Source organism: Ricinus communis, chromosome 4 (assembly GCF_019578655.1).
Source record: "Ricinus communis isolate WT05 ecotype wild-type chromosome 4, ASM1957865v1, whole genome shotgun sequence".
Taxonomy (NCBI): Eukaryota; Viridiplantae; Streptophyta; class Magnoliopsida; order Malpighiales; family Euphorbiaceae; genus Ricinus; species Ricinus communis.
The window spans coordinates 23,872,317-23,890,558 of NC_063259.1; the positions used below are offsets into that span (position 1 = coordinate 23,872,317).

General features: G+C 34.5%; 2 protein-coding genes across 2 annotated transcripts; both read right to left on the reverse strand.

Moving 5' to 3' along the window:
* Position 1: 1 nt before the first annotated feature.
* On the reverse strand, positions 2-6,679 carry LOC8264524. The gene is made up of 4 exons (XM_048373000.1): positions 6,459-6,679; position 5,934; positions 1,107-1,275; positions 2-931 (listed from the first exon to the last, which is right to left on the reverse strand). Exons 1-4 carry the CDS (start codon positions 6,606-6,608, stop codon positions 79-81), a joined length of 1,173 nt encoding a protein of 390 aa, XP_048228957.1. The 5' UTR covers positions 6,609-6,679; the 3' UTR covers positions 2-78.
* A 3,257-nt stretch (positions 6,680-9,936) lies between these two features.
* Positions 9,937-11,698, reverse strand: LOC8264526. The gene has a single exon (XM_002514484.4). It carries the CDS (start codon positions 11,297-11,299, stop codon positions 10,073-10,075), a length of 1,227 nt encoding a protein of 408 aa, XP_002514530.2. The 5' UTR covers positions 11,300-11,698; the 3' UTR covers positions 9,937-10,072.
* Between the last annotated feature and the right edge of the window lie 6,544 nt (positions 11,699-18,242).

Sequence of the window (18,242 nt, forward strand, 5' to 3'; positions counted from 1 at the left end):
GATCAGGTCTTCTCAAATTTAAAATTAAAGGAAATTTTGGTCTTAAGAAAAAAAGAAAAAAAAGGAAAGTTTTTATGCTTATTCCCATTTGGTCCTAATATGCTGAGTGTGCCTAAATTCACAGGTCAGCACCAAACTTCCATCCATTCTTTTCAATACAAATCTCTCAATTAAAACATAGCAACCAAATTTCTTCCACTCACCAATGCCTCCAAATTCCTCTAATTTTGTCACTCTCACTTTTCTTTCATACCCATCAATCCAACCAAATCTTACCTGCTCCCATTTCATTCTCTCGACAATTGCTAAACTTAAACCCACACTAGCTTCTCCTCCAACAATATCAAGTCCCCTAAACCACACCACCCCATCAACAACTTTCTTCTCGTCATGCAAGATTTCTTCCCCACCTACTGCAACTGCTTCAGTTTCAACAACAAGATCCACAGCCACAGCATTACCTGTTTTATGGTTGTTTTCGCAGGTGAAAATTCGTTCCCATTTTTGCTCAAGTGTCATTTCGTGGAATCTTGACCTATCCATCTGATCTTTAAGTGCTCCATCTTTGATAAACATGAAAGGACAGTACCACTTCCCTACTATAACTGGCGGAGAACTTCCTTCTGATAATGGAAAGCTGAAGTCTGGAAGGCAGGCACGGATGGTCTTGTCAAGGCCTGATGCTTCATTCAACTCGAATTCGCGTGGACTTGAGGTATAAACTCGCCATCCTTTTCTTCTAAGGAAATGGGGAGGGAACCCATCTGGAGCTACAGACTTGGCTACAAAGCCACCCCAGTCTCTACGTGTAATCTCGAATTGCTGATATATATCCTGAGGATCCAAAGGTTGTGGTTTCAAATCAATAATACAGGTAAAGAAAAAGCAGCATGTTGTCTTGTCCTCCTCCTTCGAGTTCTTGTAAGCTTCCCTGAAATTGATTTTAACCAAGAATTTTAAGCGATTATCATAACCATGTATATAATATGTAAAGATCATTAAGCCTCTTAGAAATGTGGAGTACTATTGACCAATTAGTATTCTATATCAAGATTACAAATACAAGAAAAACTTCAGGGTAATAAAGGTGATAGAGATACGCATACCCTGTATTCCTTCCTTTGCGCTCTATGCAGTAGTATTGGTTAGAAGATAGTGGCTGATTCATAACAGGGATGAAGACGACTCGGTTTATAGAAACATGTCGATGTTCTCCAGCTTGTTTAGTAAACTGAACTCTTAAGTTCATATTCTGCGGGAAAGGCAGGTTGGCTACTGTGAAAAAATTTGAATATGAAGGCTTGAGATGTTTATTGATCAATGATGTGTAATTGTATTGTTTCTGTATTCTGAGTTACAAGATGAATATGCATTCTGTTATATACAACATGAGTGTAACGGTCCTATTGCTAATTTGTTCAATTCCAACGTTAATTTTCTGATAGGGAGAGGTAGAAGTAGCCTTTTCCCTTAGTGGAGAGGTGTTGCTCCTTCTTTCCTAGATAGGCCTGCGATGATCTAGAAGTATGAGGCCAGTGACCATCAGTCAAAGACCGTCAGTCCTTACTGGTGGTCTTTGCCTGCTGAGTTTTGCCATTGTGGTATGATTTGGTTCTTCAACATTCCCCTCTAGGTGGGTGCGAATAAATTGATAAAACCCATCTTGCTTAGAAGTCTTTGGTGGCTTGCTTTGTCTAGGGCCTTGGTGAAGACGTCTGCCAATTGTTCGTGGCTTCTGACAAACGGGGTTGTGATTTCTCCTGATTGGACTTTTTCTCTTATGAAGTGGCAGTCAACTTCAATATGTTTAGTCCTTTCGTGAAAAACTGGGTTTGATGCTATGTGTCTAGCTGCTTGGTTGTCACAGTACATCTCCATTGGATCCTTGCACTTTACTCCCATGTCAGTGAGCACTTGCTTAATCCAAACAAGCTCGCTAGCTGTTGATGCCATGGCTTGGTACTCAGCTTCAGCACTAGATCTTGCTGTTACTGATTGCTTTTTGCTTTTCCATGTTACCAAATTTTCTCCTACAAAGACACAGAACCCAGAGGTTGATTTTTTGTTGCAACTATCTGCCCAATCTGCATCGGAGAAACCAGCAACGATGTTAGCATTATTATTATTCTTCATCAAAATACCTTGGCCTGGAGTACCCTTGAGATATCTTAGGATTCTATCGACCGCATCCAGGTGGGCAGTACGGGGAGCATGCATAAATTGGCCAATCATGCTTACGGCATAGCTAATATCAGGCCTGGTGACAGTTAGATAGATCAATTTTTCTACCAACCGCTGGTAGTGACCTATGTCACTTAAAAGGTCGCCATCCTCTAGATTGAGACGGTTTTTCATTTCCATTGGAGTATCTACAGGCTTGGCTCCTATTTTTCCTGTTTCTTGCAGAAGATCTAGGACATACTTTCTTTGAGATAGGAATAGTCCTTTATGAGATTTGGCTATTTCTATTCCGAGAAAGTAATTTAGTTGACCGAGATCCTTGATATCAAATTCTTCCTTTAGAGCTTGTTTTACTTCTTCAATCTCCTTATTACTATTTCCTGTAATAATAATATCATCCACATATACTAAAATAATTATGGTGTGAGTGTGCATGTGTTTAACAAACATAGAAGAGTGAGAGGTACACTTGCTAAAATTAATTTTTAAGAGAAACTGACTAACCTTGGCATACCATGCTCTCGGTGATTGTTTCAGCCCGTAGATTGCCTTTTTTAATTTACATACCAGGGAGGGCTCAGAGGCTAATGTATGGCCCGGTGGAAGTTTCATGTATACCTCTTCGGCTAGGGACCCTTGAAGAAATGCATTCTTGACATCTATCTGAAATAAGCTTCACCCTGAGTTAGTAGCAACAGACAATAAAATACGGACTGTGCTCATTTTAGCTACTGGGGCAAAGGTCTCTTGGTAATCTACACCATAAGTTTGGGTAAAACCCTTTGCTACTAGCCTGGCTTTGTACCTTTCAATGGTACCATCATGCTTGTATTTGATCTTATATACCCATTTACAGCCAACTGATTTTTTATTTGATGGTAGGGTAACAAGATCCCAAGTTTCATTTTTTTCAAGGGCCTGGAGCTCTTCTTTCATAGCCTTACACCAATCAGGATCGGTGTTGGCATCATAGAAAGAGGTAGGCTCAGTGTGTGATGTGAGAGTATTTAAATAGGTCTTGTATGAGGATGATACAGAGTTATAACTAATAAAGTGATGAATAGGGTACGATACTGAATTGGACACATAGTCTTTTAGCCGAGCAGGAGGTCTGGTTGGTCTAGTAGATCTTCGCAGGGCGAGTTCTTCTATTGGTGACTCATTCCGTAGGGTAAGTTCTTCTGTTGGTAACTCAAGATCTCCCCCTGAAGAAATTGCCACAGGAATGGAAGGCATTCCCCCTGAAGGGTTAGGGCTAGGGCCAGCGATGGGCACACAGGGGTGCTCCTGAGCGGAAGAAGTATCCTGAAGAATGCTGTCAAAAAAGGAAGAGTTAGAGGGAAATAGATCTGCTGAGGGAACTGTGGGAGGAATGGGATCACAAGGAAAGTAAGGGGTGGTTTCGTGAAAGATCACATCTCGGGAAATGTAGGATTTGTAAGTGGTAGGATCATAACATTTGTAGCCTTTCTTTTCTGAGGAATATCCTAGGAAGATGGTTTTGACACAACTTTTGTCCAACTTATGATGACGTCTGATGTGAACAAAGGCAATGCAATCAAATATTCGAATATGACTGAGGTCAATTTTTCTTTGTTTGAGAAGCTCCAGAGGGCTGAGATTGTTATGAACAGAGCTGGGGAGCCGGTTGATGAGATAAGCAGCGGTAAGGAGGGCATCCGACCAAAATATGTGAGGAACATTATTTTGAAAAAGGAGAGTATGAGTAACTTCAAGAAGATGTCTATTTTTCCTTTTGGAAACCCTATTTTGTTCAGGAGTATAAATGCAAGTAGTTTGGTGCAAAATACCGTTTTGAGAAAAAAATTCAGAAAAGTTCTTATTGACATATTCAGTGCCATTATCTGAGCGAAAAATTTTAATTTTGGCGTTGTACTGATTTTTAATAAAGGTAAAAAAGTTGAGGAAACATGTAAAAACCTCATTTTTGCCTTTTAGTAAATAAACCCAAGTAAGTCGTGAGTAATCGTCAATAAAAGTGACAAAATAGCGGAAATGATTATGGGAGGTAATGGGAGCAGGTCCCCAAATATCAGAGTGGATTAAATCAAATAATTTTTCTGATTTGGTAGACGATGATGGAAAAGGTAATCTAGTATACTTTGAAAATTTGCAAACATCACAACAGCTTGAATCTATTTGAAGTTAGAAAATTTGTTTCAAAATTTTGTCGGACGGATGCCCAAACCGCCTATGCATCAATAAGCCTTGGTTAGAGGAATTGGTGGTGGTCAGACGCTGACTAGGAGTGGTGAGATAGTATAGGCCATTTTGAAGGTATCCTTCACCAATCGTCTTCCCGATGAGTCTGTCCTGAAAGATTACAGTAGATGGTGAGAAAATAACATTGCAATTTAAAGTTTTGGTGATTTGACAAACAGATAATAAATTAGATTTAAAAGTAGGCAGAAGAAGAATATTTGGTACTGTTTTATTAAACAATTTAGATGAGCCAAAACCAAAGATTTCAGCTCGATTTCCATTAGCAACGATCACATGTTGGAAATTTGTCGGGACAAAATTATGTAATTTGGTCGGATCCCAGGTCATGTGATCCGTTGCACCGGAATCAATAATCCAAGTAGAGTATTTATTTGTAGCGTGTTGCGATACCAAACCTGACCCCCTTGAATTCTGAGGCTGTAGAAGAGACTGGAGCTGAGAAGTTATTTAGAAAATTTGGGAATTTTCGGTTTGATGAATTTCTGGGCGGGTTGGTGGGCTGGGCTGGGTCGGATCTGGGTTGGCCCAAGAGCTGCTGTTGCTGGTGTGGGCTGGGTTGGCCCAGAAGCTGTTGTTTGGCCATGAGGCCGGGTGAGCCCATGACCTCTGGGCTGGTCCAGATTGCTGCAGCCGGGTCGATCGAATGCAGCTGTGTCGGGTCGGGTTGGAAGGTCCGACCCGCTAGCTACATCCGATCCAGTAAACATGTCGAAATTTTTAGGTTTCGACATGTTTACTCCTATGCCGCCAAACCTTTCTCCCTTCCTCTCTTCTCTATCCCGCTTGTTGCCTTGTCTCCTTCGCTCGCCTCTGCTGTGATTCGGCCTGAGGTGAGGATGGAGATGCCAACACTGTTCGGACGTGTGACCCTGCTTTTTGCAGTGGTCACACCGCTCGACGTGAGTAGGCATCCCCCTGCCTCGAGCCGTTTTACGTGAGTGCGAAGTGAAAGCTCTCCCTTCTATGTCTTGGCCCTGTGTCGTCGTTCCCATGGTGACCCGTCTCGTTTCCTCTTGTTGTATGAGGGCGATGACAGTGTCGAGCCGAGGGAGGTTGTGAGACAGCAAAATCTGAGACCGAAGAGCTTCATAGGTGGAGTCGAGACCACCCAGGTACGTGTAAACTAAGTCTTGCTCTACCCTCTTCCTCGCTTCTTCGGGGTCGGCAGTAGGTGGGAGGTAACTCTGGAGTTCCTCCCACTGAGTCAATACTCGGTCAGAGCGAGCTCGGACTTGGTCCCTTGTTTGATATGGGCTAGTTCTTGTTTCAGATTAAAAATGTGTGCAAAATTCTGTTCTTGGCCGTATAGATTTTTCATTTTTGCCCATACTGCCTGTGATGATGCCAGAAGCATACACAATCTGGCAATCTGAGGCTCCATCGTGTTTGTTAGCAAGGACATGACCATATGGTCAGTGGCCTGCCATTCTTCGATGGCCTCCAGTTCTTCCTTCGTTGGTTGGTTTGGATTCTTTACTTCTGGCCTGCTTAGGGTTCCTGTTATGAACCCTAGCTTCTTCCGACCACTAAGGCCGATGTACACAGCCCTTGACCATTCGAAGTAGTTCTGATTGCCTCTTAACTCAATGTTTGTGAGTTTTGTGAGGTCGCTGTGAGACATGATGAAGTTTTTCTGATCTTACTGGGTAGATGATGACAGGATTAATCCTGCTCTGATACCATGTGAAAAGATTTGAATATGAAGGCTTGAGATGTTTATTAATCAATGATGTGTAATTGTATTGTTTCTGTATTCTGAGTTACAAGATGAATATGCATTCTGTTATATACAACATGAGTGTAACGATTCTATTGCTAATTTGTTCAATTCCAACGTTAATTTCCTGATAGGGAGAGGTAGAAGCAGCCTTTTCCCTTAGGGGAGAGGTGTTGCTCCTTCTTTCCTAACTAGGCCTGTGATGATCTAGAAGTCTGAGGTCAGTGACCATCAGTTAAAGACCGTCAGTCCTTACAGGTAGTCTTTGCCTGCTGAGCTTTGCCATTGTGGTATGATTTGGTTCTTCAACAGCTACTAGATTGCTCTTGCACAATCCAAAACAGCAAGTGGATACGTCTTCTTCATCTTGGATTACTAGTACACCAGAATTTGGACCATCAGGTGGTGGTAATGAAAGAGCTGATGGATCTCTTATATACATAGACAGGGGTCTTGTCACATACATTTTTGTCTCCCCTTTCTGGTTTCTCAAAGAAAAATATATCGCTCCTTATTAATGTTATAACTTATAGCAAACAATTTGAAGGTTTAGAGGCTTGAGATTGAAATTTATAGTCGAACCTTGAAAAATTCTGTAAGGTTTTCTGATGGGTATATTAATTGTTAGGAAGGTTCACGAGGGTATTCTTCTGACTTGCCAGGTTATATCAATCTATTTTAAACACAATTTCCATATCTCTAGCCTTCTCATAAGGTTGAATTATATATGAAATACCTAGTTGCTAGGAAGTTTCCAGAACTCGTACGAAATTGAAAGAGAATTACCAACACTTCTACTGCTATATATTTATATAGTTTCGTCATCGTTTGACAGCGTTTGAGGAAATACTCTAAATGCTGGTGAAAAATTCACAAGATATTAAATGTGTTCTTATGACTTTGATTAAGCTTGTGGATAATATAAAATATTTATTCTGACATTGATGGATCATTGAATATCTTTTAACAGGCTCACTGGCCACTAATGGTAAAGTGCAAGCAAAGAGTAAAAGATTTTGGTCAACGGTTTACCCTGAAATTTAATTACAAACCTGTGCAAAATCAGGGTCAAGCATTTTCATATAAAAGCAGGGCAAACTATTACAAAAATAAATAAATAAATGAAATAAAAAATATAACCAGCAGAATTGTTTCATTTCCATTCTCTCTTACTTCTACAGCATTCTTTCAGGAACTGCTAAAACTCAAGCCCAAATTTACTTCTCTCCTACATTTCTAATGCTTTTAGTCCTACTCTCAATGTGCCCGCCTTCTATTCCCACCAATTGTAGCCACTTCTCTTCCAATAAAAACATCCACAGGCATAGCATTGCCTTCAATATTGTTGCTCAATGTCATATCATTAGTACCTCGATTTACTCACCTGATCTTTTAACATAAATATGTAAGAACAGTGAAACTTCCTACTATTACAAGAGTCGAATTTTGTTGTGTTAGTGGGAAGTTAAAGTCCGGAAGGAGAGCACGAAGTGGTTATTGCAGAGCCATTCAAACCAAATTAGTTTAGGTTACTTTATTGAATCTCGAATTGCTGATATGGGTCCTCAGGATCCGAAGATGTTGGGTTTAGGTCGTTCGCATAGGTGCAACAGAAACAGCATTTTCTTAACGTTGGAGCTTTTATTAGCTTCCCTGAAAGCCAATTTTAATTGCATGCATTAATTAACATTAAGGACAACTATGGTTTGTCCATCTGATCTTTAAGTGGAGATCTTTGATAAACATGAAAGGACAATACCACTCCCCTACTGTAACTGCTAGAGAACTTCCTTCTGATAATGGGAAGCTGAAATCTGGAAGGCGGGGGAGGATGGTCTTGTCAAGGCCTGATGCTTCATAGTTAGGAGAAGTTTTGTGGACATTTTATAATTTAGGGAAATATTCTAAATGCTAGTAAAAAATTCACAAGATGTTGAATATATTCTTACGACTTTGATTAAGCATGTGAATAATCTAAATATTTAATATGGTATTTGATGAATTACTGAATATCTCTTAACAGGCTCACCAGCAACCACCAGTGACGTGCAAGCTAAAGAATTTAGATTTTGGTCAAAAGTTTGTCATGATATATATTAGAAAAAAATCTACGCACTACAAGATTAAGGTCAAGCATTTTCATATGAAACAAGGCAAACTACTACAAGAGAAATAACTAGCAGACTTGCTTCCCTCCCTTTTGCTCTAACCTGATGACTCTGCCTGAAAGCATGAGTTGAAGTGCGGAAGGCGAAAATGGGGAGTATAGGAGGTACCCCATCTGAGGATACAGATTCGGCAACAAGACCACTATATCTTACTACACCATCTGAAGGAGAAACGAATCTTTTCCTCATCCCTCTCAATTACATAGTATTGATTGGAAGACAGTTTGATTAAAAACAGGAATGAGGAATTCCAATCCTGAGGATGATCATCACTTTATCTTGAAAAACCAGAAGAGAAAAAGAGGGAAGAAAAAAAAAAAGAGAAGGGTTTCAGTTTAACAAAGTACACAAAGCTTTTTATGCCTGTCATTCCTCTCAACTAATAGTATTGATTGGAAGACAGAGGTTGATTAAAAACAGGAATGAGGAAGTCCAATCCTGAGGATGATCATCACGTGAAGTAGAACGGTAAGCATTTAAATGCTTGCCTTGAGGGAAGCATAGCTCCCTGATTGGGAAGTGAAAGAGCTCAAGGATCTTTTCTACACACTGACAGAAGCCTTGTCACATGTATTTTCCTTTTCTCTATCTCCTAATCTTTCAGCTTTGTGAGTTGATGAAATGAGTGATTTTGGTGTTAAGAGAGCTCGAGTCTGCAAACCAAAGAAGAACAAACCACCACTATCATCATCATCAAAAAACCAGTCCTACTTGTGTGGAGTATGAAGCTTGAGAATAAAGTAATAGCCAACAAATTGCTAAAGTTCTGATGATTCTTGCTTCTTTTTCCTGTGGGATGTCGACAGGACAATAGGCAGCTCTTTGGTGCCCACAAGTCAACCAAATTATTATAAACAAAGTAATCGAGGTTTATAACTACAGACAAGATGATATTTATACTATAATTCTTGTATATTTCAGGAAGGACAGGGTTGTGACAAACAGGTTCTACCAAGTGGAACATTATGTATCATGTTTTCTTAGCATTGGAGAGGGGAATGTTACTTTGATAATACTTGAGTTTTGGCAATGACTTCTATAATCACCTCACCATTCAGTATCATATTTATTTTCAAAAGAAATGCTTAGACTGTAAATTATTATTTCATTTGTGTATAATCTATTTTGCTTATAACATCACAGAACATGTTGATGGAGATCAAGAAAAAGATTTGGGCTTGGAATAGTTAGACCTGGCATCCCACTCCAAAGTTGAATAATTCACACGTATTGACAGTAAACAATACAACTCTTTCTTTGGTCGTTTATCCCTTTATTTTCAATCAAAAGAGAGGCAATGATTGTTTGGATTTGAAGGAGAATCTGCAGCAAGCATAACGCAGGCAGACTACATTGCATGCAAGGATTGAAATAATTTGGTCTCTGCCATTTCTCTAATTCGAAACCAAATCAAATGTCTGCTAAAGAGCCAATTTAAACTACAACATTTGGTCTGATAAACCTTATTTAAGATTGCATTTTTCAGGCCCTCAACATGTACCTCCTTCCCTCAATCTCATTGTTGAAATACACATCCATAGCAGTAGTTAAACAGATATATAACACACTCTCTGCTTCTGTTTTTTGCCTAATCTTGAGGCTTAAATCATCATGCACTAAACTCAATACTTGTTAGATACTTGTGTTTTTAATTAACTTGATCAAAACAACTACAGAATTTAAACCATAGATGGAATTGTGACCAAAATACACATAGAAAATACACAAAATGAAGCACAGTAATGAGATTCTTTGTTCTAAGTTAAGTGTGGTTTGACACCACAATGTCTTCTTGATCTTCTTCTTTCTTCTTTGCATTTGGATGATTGGGTCTGAAAATCCATCTCCAACTCTTGAAACTTTTCCTGCTCCTTTTGATCCCTCTATCACTAACTGTAATCCTACATGAACCTCCATTACTAAACAGGCCGTCGCTGTAATGATCCTGTGCAAGGAAGTCGCCTCCTCTCATGCTACCAAAAGCGGAGATTGAATCCGACAAAGCACCACCACCACCCATCTTCACTATATAAGGTAAATCTGATTTGGAATCTGACGATGGGAAATCGAATTTCAAGTCTATAAAGCCAGAATCATCTATTGTAGTGAAATTGCCTTCTTTAAGTGAAAACACTCTTCTGGGATTATTTGTTCCATAACAAGAATCAAGCTTTTCCGGATCTAACACAGTATCTTTCTTTTCACCATCATACCCACTTTTTCTTGGCTCTGCTTCACTGAAGCCACTTTTTCTATCAGGATCGAAAAGTAAACCACCATTGACACCAGAATTTCTAGCAGCTGAGATTGAACTTCTAGCAGCTGACATAGAACTTCTAGCACCTGAAAAAGTACCATCTTCTGACCCAAAAAATCCACCTCCTCTGAAACTACATAAAGACCTTGATCTGGATACACCCATATAATCAACAACCCAAAGATCACTTTTTTCTTCAAACCCACCAACACTACTTCTCTCACAATTATTATTATTATTGTTATTATCATTATTACCCTTTTCTCTTTTCTTGCTAAACAACTTCCCTATCCTCCAAAACCCACTTTTTCTCTTGATCTCAACACAACTACTGCTGCTTCTTTTGAGCAAGAAAACATCATCTGTTGTTTTCTCTCTACAAATTTTAGGTTTATTAGAATTTGCCTGTGACTGGAATTGAGAAGAAGAAGAAGAGTTACCTTCATTTCTTTGATTATCATTTTCAATCAAGAATGAGATGCGGCCAACACTGCCGACTTCAACAGTGCAAGAATTGCGATTAGAAGAGATCTCAGAACAAGAACAAGAAGAAAGCCTTTGTTCTCCACAATCTGAACAAACAAGCTTAACCAAACGATCTTTAAGACAATAAGCACATATACCAACTGAAGAAGAAGACGGGTGTTTCTTGCATGGAAGATCATAATATGAAGAAGTATAGTATTCTTGATCATCATTAAACACCTCCACAGCTTTGCCTCTTTCTTTCATAGCTCAACAAAAGATTACTTCTTTTTGCTCGGGTGCTAAAGAAGAGAAAAGGCAATTAAACAGCTGATAGAGCACACAATGCAAAAAGATCAAATGCAGCCTTCAATGGTAGGTGGCGTTGTTGATGAGAATAGTGAAGGGGAGTTAAGTGGGAGCTGCGTGAATGAAGCAGAGTTTTGAACTTAAAGAAGGCAGAGAGAAAAAGGAGGGGAGAGTGTGAAAAAGGCGAGACTTTTGAATTTTTAAGTAAGATAAAAAGGTACAATGACATGTTTAGAGTGAGTGATAGACTGATAGTGTGTGATACAGAGAAGGCGTTAGCTTTACGTTTTTTCCCCGTTTTCTTTTCTTTTTCTTTTTCCTTTGAGAAGCACAGTGAGTAAAGGTGTAGAAAAAAACTGATAAAAGAAAACAGTGATGAAGCAAAGCACTAGCTACTTCCTGCCATGGCTATGATTGAATAGGAAAGTGAATGCAACAGCAAATTGAGTAAAGCAATGAACAATTTCTTGCACGAATTCTGCTGCTCTTTAATCAGGACAGGCAATTCTTTTACATCACCTAATTAAATGGATTTCGGATTTAGATAAAAGGTTCTTACCTTGCAGCCTGTTTGACATATTAAAAAAGTTGGGATTACACATTTTGCCCTGTTTATACTTTGCTATGCCAATTCTTTCGTTCATTTCATATGAATTTTCATTTTTATATCCAATATAAAAATACGACTATCTATGTTAGGGTGTCATAATTTATAGTAACTTTCAATATCTTAATATATTTATTCAAAAAAAATTATGAAATGTGAATCCAATATACATAAAGTATATTAGTATGTAACTTTTATATAAAATTAACCGACTATAATATTTTTTATATAAATCAATCTAAATTTTATAATTTTTTATTTAATAATTATATAAAAATATTTACTAGGGCACTATAAAATTCACCTATCTGTTATGTAGTCAAGAGCATATTTATTCCTCTATCTAAAATAATATTTTTCTTACAAAATTTGATTTAGACACTGAGCCAGTTAAATAATTAAAGGTACTGTATGACATATATTCCATTAATCAAATTAACATGAATTTAAATTTGTTAATTATCATATTTGACATTCTCATATTAAATATTCTTGAAATTTTTAATAATAGAACTATATTGCATAAACAAAATAACCTTATTTTTATTTTATTGTGTTAATTTCATGATTATATACTAGTATCAAATGTGTTAAATTGTAATTTATATTAACCGCCTAATTTCGGAACACGAGACATAAAAATATAATTTGTATAATATATAATAAGTGAAAAAGAGTTTACCACCCGTTATATCTTGACTTTATTTCACGTCAAAAAAACAAAAAAGCAAGTTAGAGGTTTACACCACTCTATATCATATAACCTACTAAATAAATATATTAATCTTAGAATTAAAATCTTAACATGATTAATTAAAATTACTTAAAATTTAATTTAAATGGTAAAAGAAATTATTTTTAAGATTGAGAGATTTCAATTTAAATATTTTTCTTTTTACTAAGTAAACTTTTACTTTTATAATGAATATAAACGGCTAACTATTTTTTATTATGTAGTTTACGTTTATTGACTTTTATTTTTTTTGAAGTATTATCTTCTCGATATAAAGAAGAAAAAAATCAAGTAATATCTGAATCCTCCTAGAATATATTTACCTGCCAGCAGGAACTTTCAACACCATCTTTACTTTTTACTAATCCATTTTTCCGGCTGCTAATTTACAATTTACTAGTGCACTAAGTTTTTTCTTGCATATAAGTCGGATGGTCTTGATTTATTTTTATTTTTTCCTTTGGAAATGGTTAGATTATGTTCGGTTAATCTTATGCATCCTGATATTATCTACTGAATTTTAACTATGAGAATCGAATAAGGGATAGCAAGTTTTAAAAAAGAAATTAGTCGGCTACTAACCTCTTGATTAACAGGATCTTTAAAACAATAAATCAAAATGCTTACGATGATAGGAAATAAAGCAAAAAAAGAAAAAGAATCCTTAAATATGAAGGGGTAAATCATAAAATCCATCAATCTATCTATGGTGTGTAATTTTTCAGATTTTCCACTCTTGGCTTCTCAAATCCCAACTTTTAGGTACAATTAGTATCAACAGAAAAAAAAAAAAGGAAGAAGAAGACAAAGCGCAAAGGAGGTCCAATCCATCGCTCTAACACGAACATGAGCTGCATTGCATATGCATATTTACTTGTCCGCTTCCTTTTCCAAATTTTCTATCTTTTTCATTTACATTTCTTGCGAGAAAAGCACCTCTTATACTATGTCGTTTTCTTTTAGATGTTGGCCACGTGTCCCACCGACAAATCTATTACGCGGTCCCACTTTGAGAGAGACTAGACCTTTCTCCAAGGTTGACTTTGCGCTCATCTAATAAGTAAAATGTATAGATTGACGGTTCTGATTTGCGTCAGCTACATTGGCAATCATGTTGATGAGATGCATCATTACACCATTTTTTATGGCATGCTCTGCTGCAATCGAGACCTCAAAAAAAAAAAAAAAGGGTTTCCCCGAAAGAGGAACTGGGGAAACCCTCAATTTGTATCTTGGGTTAATTACTGTATGGATATTGGTTTGACGATTTTGCATTTAAAAATTCGTAGTTATTTTGTTGATAAAAAATATTTTATAATTTAATATTTGAATATATCTATTAATTAATATTTTTAAATTTTATCATTAGTATTAATATAATGTTTATTTCTAATAATAATGCAACATTAAATTCATATTAAATTAAATTATATAATATATATTTTAGTTTTTTAAATATAAAATAAAACTATAATATCTTTAGGAATATTATTGAATTATAAAATTTTAAAAATATTAATTACAATAAAATATAAAAAAATTAAATCACAAGTTTTTTTTTTTAATATAACAAGAATAATTCTTTAAATATAAAAATATCTACTATCCTTTAAATATAAAAATGTCAAAACACAACATATATTTTTAAAATTTTATTTTTATATAGAGCTGAAATGAATTGAATTGTTATTTGAACATCACTTTTATCATAGTAAAATTCATTATATTAAGTTACTAAATGTTTATATTTATATTCTTAATCTAATTAATAATTATTAAACCTCTAATCAAAATAAAATAAACATATAAAATTTTAATATAAATAAAAATTTCATAATCTGTTATATAAAACTAAGAATATAGAGATTTAATAAAATTAAAAAAACTAAAAATTTAATAAAATGAAACAAAATAATTAAAAATTTAATAATAAATTTATCTTCATAAAATTTATAAATATATAAAAATTTAATAAGAAAATTTATTTAATAAACTATCTGAGTTTAAATTAAAAAGTTCAACTAATAAAGTTATTTTATAAATTTAATATTAATATTTTAATATCTGAATCTAAAATATATATATATCGATACATAATATATTTATTTTACTTATAAGAGCTATAGAAATATCCACTTAAACTTATTTGTTAAAAAATAAAATTACAAACTTTATTAAAAATGTCATATTTTATAAGAGATATTTTATTTTTTTAAGTGAATTAATGAATAAAATTGTAGAGCCTCATAACACAAGCAAGGGTATATTAGTAATTAACCGTTATTTTGTGTAGCTATACATCAATCGATAAATTAAACAGGAGGAGATGTGCTTTAACGTGTCGTGGTAGACTATCCACGTCTGTCTTTTCCTTATATCACCAAAATTTGGGACCCTTTTTTCTGGTATGCAAAAAGCTTATATCAATCTTAATCACAGCTGTTAATCATTGATTAAAACAAAAACACTGTTGTCCTTCAGGACAAATTTGTTAAGTAACTTTATAGTGATTACAAGTCTTTTTCCGATCCTATCCTATCAAGGATTTTGATATTCAATCCAAACGACGAATAATAATATTATTGAGTTTCAGTTTCTTCTCTTTCTGTTAACTGATCTCTCACTTTTAAATTTACCTAATATTTAAATATAAAATTATAAAATACATAAATTTTTTAACCCAGAATATGAATTTCATTTAATTATTATTTTATCCATATATATTTATAAAAAAAAAGGCAGATTTTCTTTTGTATGGTAAGGGAAAGCTAATCAAGATTTAATTGAATAATGTCTGGCTGGTCCGTTGGCCTTAATTTTATGGGAGAAGAGAATGTTGGCGAAGGTGGTGCAGTTGCAATGGCAAAGGTGATTGATGTTTGCTGTCAACTCCATTTTGCTATTTACCAATGATGGGTCGTTTTAATGAAGGCTGGATTGCAATCCATATCTTCTGTTAATTGTGCTTTAATAGAAAATAAATAATTAAAAGAAAACATTCAATTTTGGTGACTAAACTTTTATGTCCAATAATACTATAAATTCTTCCAATGGAATTAGCTTTTAAACCCTTCCCTCTTGCAATGGATTCAAGGGTCATATATTATTTTATTTAGATTCATTTAAATGATATTATTATGATTTTATTATTATATTTAGTATTAATGTTTCTTTAAGGAGAAATAATATATATATATAAAAGTTAATCTTATGCTCTTGCATGAATCAACATATCAAATAGATTTATAGACATTTTTGTTAACTCAATCATTTGAAGAAAATGAAAAAAAGGAAAGGGATGAAAATCTTGGATTTAGGAAAGAGGTTAAGCGTAGGAAGTCTACAATGAAACATTACATAATGGTTAAAGATGCACGCGCCCCACGCATGCCCAATCCCTATGCATCATTTGGGGCACATTAATAAACTCTTTTTTAAGGAATGTCTTTTGTCTATTTTAATCCCTCTCTTAATCATCATTATGTCTCATTTGTCTTTCTTCACTAATTATTTTGTTGTTTACTTATTAATGATTATACCTCCAAATATAATATATATTCTTCGTTTTCTCCATTATATACTAATATATATATATATATATATATTAAGAAGACAGAAATCTAATTTAAATTTAAATTTCTTTTTAGTTGTTCAAAATCAAATTGAGAGTATATTTTTCTCTTTATTTTCTATTACCATTATCATTCTCTGAGTTTTATTATTTTTATAATAAGAAAACGTGAAAATAAATGATTATCATTTATTCATACCATACAATTCATTGAATTTCCGAAACAAAATTTAAAAATAAAATAAAATTCTTTGATATAAATTTATCTGAATATAAACTAATTGAACAAAATCATATAAAATGGTTGAATATACATATTGCATGTGATAACCAGACAAACGAAACCTTAACATTTGATAATTTCACTTAGTTATCTTCAAGTTTTTGCAACAAAAGAATATGATGTAGCAAGAAGAGAACCAGTTAAGTTAAGCTTCCCAAGAAATTAAAACACACAGTTCTTTTAGAATGTCTTCATGATTGAGTGCAATTATTAAAAGCCTCTTTTTTTAACACCAAATTTTCTGTCCAACATAAATTTAGGACCCATTTATGCCCAAATGGGTATACATTAGTGTTCATACCTCATGGGTGCTTTTGCATGGCTAAAAGGAAAATAATTTAAACATTTAGATCCCCATTTTCTGGGTATGTAATATGAAGGGATGAGCAGCAATTAGACAAAGCCCACTTTCCTTTTGGTATAAGCCATTATTATTATTCTTAACATGTCCCATTAAGCTTGCTGTCTGCTTGAAAAGAAGAAAAAGAAAAGAATAAATAAATGATAGTCCATGAATAATTTTAGATGGAAGCTTATTTGGAGCAAAATAATTACAAAGATGATCACAGATCATTAGTTGTAAGATCTTATCATATGGTTTAATATAATACATTTATATAAAATATTTATTCAAGAAATTTAAATTCAGACAGTCAATTTTAATTGATTTGACAGTAAAATAATTAAGATTTTAAGAAATAAACAATGAGAATGCATGCATAATGTTTATATTCAAAAGTTTCACTATCAAGAAATCTATTCAAATATGTGGACTTAATCAAAAGCTAAGCAGCAAAAGGAGAAAAGCAAATATATAATTGTCAAAAGGCAATGCTCCAAACTGCTGCAAAGGGCCTAACAATGAGCGGCTGGAGGAAGACCCTTTTTTTTTTTTTTGAGTTATTCCACACTTTTGTCTAATGGGATTTTTATTGTTAATTAGCTGCCGGCAGTGGTGGTGGCGGTGGGGGGGGGCCGCCTCAATCCGGCTGCTTTTGATATCCGCGTTAACTCTCACTAGATTCTTACTACACAAAATCAGAAATTCGATTTAAAATATTTTAAATCTAATATTGGGAGACTTTATTATTTACATAATAAGTGTAACGAATGATAATTTTTATACTTTATACTTAATTCTAATTATTATTTTTTTATTTTTTTTATGCAAAGCGTTGTTATACGTTTCTAAATTATTATTATTTTTTAAATTGAGAAAATGAAAGAAGGAATTTTTGAAGATTTTTCTTTGATTTTAATTTTCTCGGAATATAAATTATTCTTTTTAAATGTAGCAAATGAGGGGGATTTAGACATTTTATGCCAAGCATTTCTTTTATATATCCACCATTTGTTGTACCCTAATGGGACTCGCAATATTTATTCATTCACATGGCTTTGCTGTGAACCCCATCAATTAAATGAATTTGTCCCAAATAGGGTAGAATTGGGTCACATTATCTTTAGATCTAACCAAAATTCAAGCAAACCCATCCTAGTTATACTCTAAACACAAATCAATCCCTTTGACATCTCTAATCCTTTTAGTAGGAATTTTAGGGAGCGTTAGAATTCAATGTTGGATTTACAGAAACTTTTATATATAAAAATTTCTTATTATTTAATTTAAATATCAAATTATTTATTAGGATAAATAAATCTGAATGAGGTAAGTATTACACTTTTTATCATAAGAAAAGAAGAAAA

Excerpts from the sequence above, each read along its gene's own strand:
- LOC8264524 (XM_048373000.1), bottom strand. The coding sequence starts at position 6,608 with ATGTATGTGACAAGACCCCTGTCTATGTATATAAGAGATCCATCAGCT. Across the intron at positions 932-1,106 it reads CGCAAAGGAAGGAATACAGG|GGAAGCTTACAAGAACTCGA; the intron begins GTATGCGTATCT and ends AATCAATTTCAG.
- LOC8264526 (XM_002514484.4), bottom strand. The coding sequence starts at position 11,299 with ATGAAAGAAAGAGGCAAAGCTGTGGAGGTGTTTAATGATGATCAAGAA.